Genomic DNA, 2,355 nt, shown 5'->3' with positions numbered 1-2,355 from the left:
TTTTTTTTTTTTTTTTTTTTTTTTTTTTTTTTTTTTTTTTTTTTTTTTTTTTTTTTTTTTTTTTTTTAAAATTTTTTTTTTTTTTTTTTTTTTTTTTTTTTTTTTTTTGGTACTTTATTTATTCTTTAAACATAAAAACAAAACAATTTATTTTTAAAATATTTTTACAAAAAAAAAAAAAAAAAAAAAATTATATTATATTATAATATATGAACAAAATTATAAAAATAAGTGTATAAATGCAATAAAACGATATTGAATTGTATAGGTCAATCATATATATAAATTCAATGATTTATGTATTCATAAACATATAACAAGAGTATCAATATATATATATATATATATATATATATATATATATTTATGTATATATAATAAGCACAAATTATTTTGTATTATATTTTTATAAAATCGATTTAATGCTGGAAAATATTGTTTCTACGCTGTCTTTATCGTCTTTAAAAATTTTCAAGGTAGATTTATCAATTACAAAAATGTATAGAGTAACAACAAAACAAATAAAGGCACACAGGAGCCTAAAACGAAACAAACATGTATATATATATATGTATATATGTATATATTTATTTATATTTATTTTACCAATATAGACCCAATCCCAAGGATATGTATGATTTAAAGGCAATGTATGGAGCTATTATTGTAACGGCATAAAAAAGAGATGTATTCAAACCAATAATAGAACCCAATTCTGATTCTTCCACTCGCTTTGTCATTTGGCTAGTTCCACATATATATAATAAAGCACCTCCACATAATGGAATAGACATAAATATAAGAACAAGTGATTCGTTAGTTCCACATAATGATAATAATAAAAACCCTGTTAATGTAAGTGGTATCGAATATTTACAACAAATCATATCACCTAGTAAAGAACTTAAATAAGGAGCAAGTATACCTTCAGCAATGATAGTTATAATACCTGCATAAGTCATTAGATATGATGTATGTGAAGGAGTTAATTTAAACATATCTACAACTACAGGAGCAAAAGCAAATTTTGTCATTAATATAGGTAATAATCCAAAAAGAATTAATAAACATATTCCATATGTTTTTTTAAATAAATTTAAAACTCTTATGTATTCATTTTTAATACTTAAAAATATTTCTCCCATTTTCATTTTATCTATATTAGAGCTCTTCAATAATTTTGGATCTTCTTCTAATGTTGTACTTATATATAAGGCTATTAATTGTGATAATAATGCAATTAATAAATTTCCTCTTGATCCTACAATGTTAACCATCATACCTGCTAAAAAACTACCCAATATAATACCCATTCCGTAGCTTAGATTGAGATAACCTAATGCTCCTGTCCTTTTATTGAAATCTGTTTTTAAGCACACTAACAAGGAAGAAGCTTGAAATGTTTGCATAAAAAAGGATGGTAAGAAGCTGATGTAGTAGGCCCACGTCGATTCGCAAACCATGATCTGAATGGCACAGTAATAATAATATATACATAAATATATATATATATATATATATATATATATTAGCGTTTTAAAAAAATAAAGAAACATTATACACATCAATATATATATATATATATATATATATATATATATATTTATATGTATATATTTATTTGAACCATTAGGTACATTAAGCAAGAGGAAATTAAAGATAAATAAAAGGACTTTTTTACACCCCATCTATATATATTATATGAAAGTATAAAAATATATAAAAACATAAATATTTCTTTTTCTTTCATTTTAATAATATATAATCAATACTGTTTATATTCTTAACATGTCTGCCATTCTTCCAAAAAAAATGGATCCCGCAAATTGTAAAAGAGAAAATAAGGTTAATAAATATCCATTGTGTTCTATGCCTGCATTAGAACTTATCAACTGGAAAATATTTATAAAACAAAAAAAAAAAAAAAAAAAAAAAAATATATATATGTATGATATATAATAATCTTATTTTCAGTTGCGCATTATATAATATATTTGTAATACAAAAATAATTACTATATATATATATATATATATATATATATATATTTCATTTTGTGGCACACCAAATATGGCAGCATTGCTATTTGAATAGTATAGCCGATTCCATAGAGGGAATTTATCAAATGAGCTTTACCTAATAATATATATATATATATAAACCATTAATTTATATTATAAAAGAACAAAGTAAAAGACAATTTTTTTTTTTTTTTTTTTTTTTTTTTTTTTTTTTAATCCATTCTTCAAATTATGGTGGATTAAAAATAAAGATATAAAAAAAATAAAAAAAAATATTATTNNNATTATATAATGGGTATAATCATATAAATAATATACATATATATTATATATA

The 2,355-nt window shown here is 20.7% G+C and overlaps 1 protein-coding gene across 1 annotated transcript in view; it reads right to left on the bottom strand.

The window, feature by feature from the left end:
- Window positions 1-406: 406 nt before the first annotated feature.
- Window positions 407-2,355, bottom strand: part of PGSY75_0516500 (putative metabolite/drug transporter) — a gene marked incomplete at both ends in the record, with an annotated part of 2,453 nt that continues 504 nt past the window's right edge. Inside the window, 5 exons of the mRNA XM_018784445.1 lie at window positions 407-539; window positions 607-1,466; window positions 1,628-1,688; window positions 1,789-1,892; window positions 2,066-2,136. Of these exons, the coding sequence (XP_018643100.1) occupies window positions 407-539; window positions 607-1,466; window positions 1,628-1,688; window positions 1,789-1,892; window positions 2,066-2,136 (1,229 nt within the window). The remainder of the gene's footprint in view (window positions 540-606; window positions 1,467-1,627; window positions 1,689-1,788; window positions 1,893-2,065; window positions 2,137-2,355) is intronic.

Source organism: Plasmodium gaboni, chromosome 5, assembly GCF_001602025.1.
Source record: "Plasmodium gaboni strain SY75 chromosome 5, whole genome shotgun sequence".
Classification (NCBI taxonomy): domain Eukaryota; phylum Apicomplexa; class Aconoidasida; order Haemosporida; family Plasmodiidae; genus Plasmodium; species Plasmodium gaboni.
Note: the sequence above shows the minus strand (reverse complement) of the source record. Positions and strands in the feature narration are given on the sequence as shown.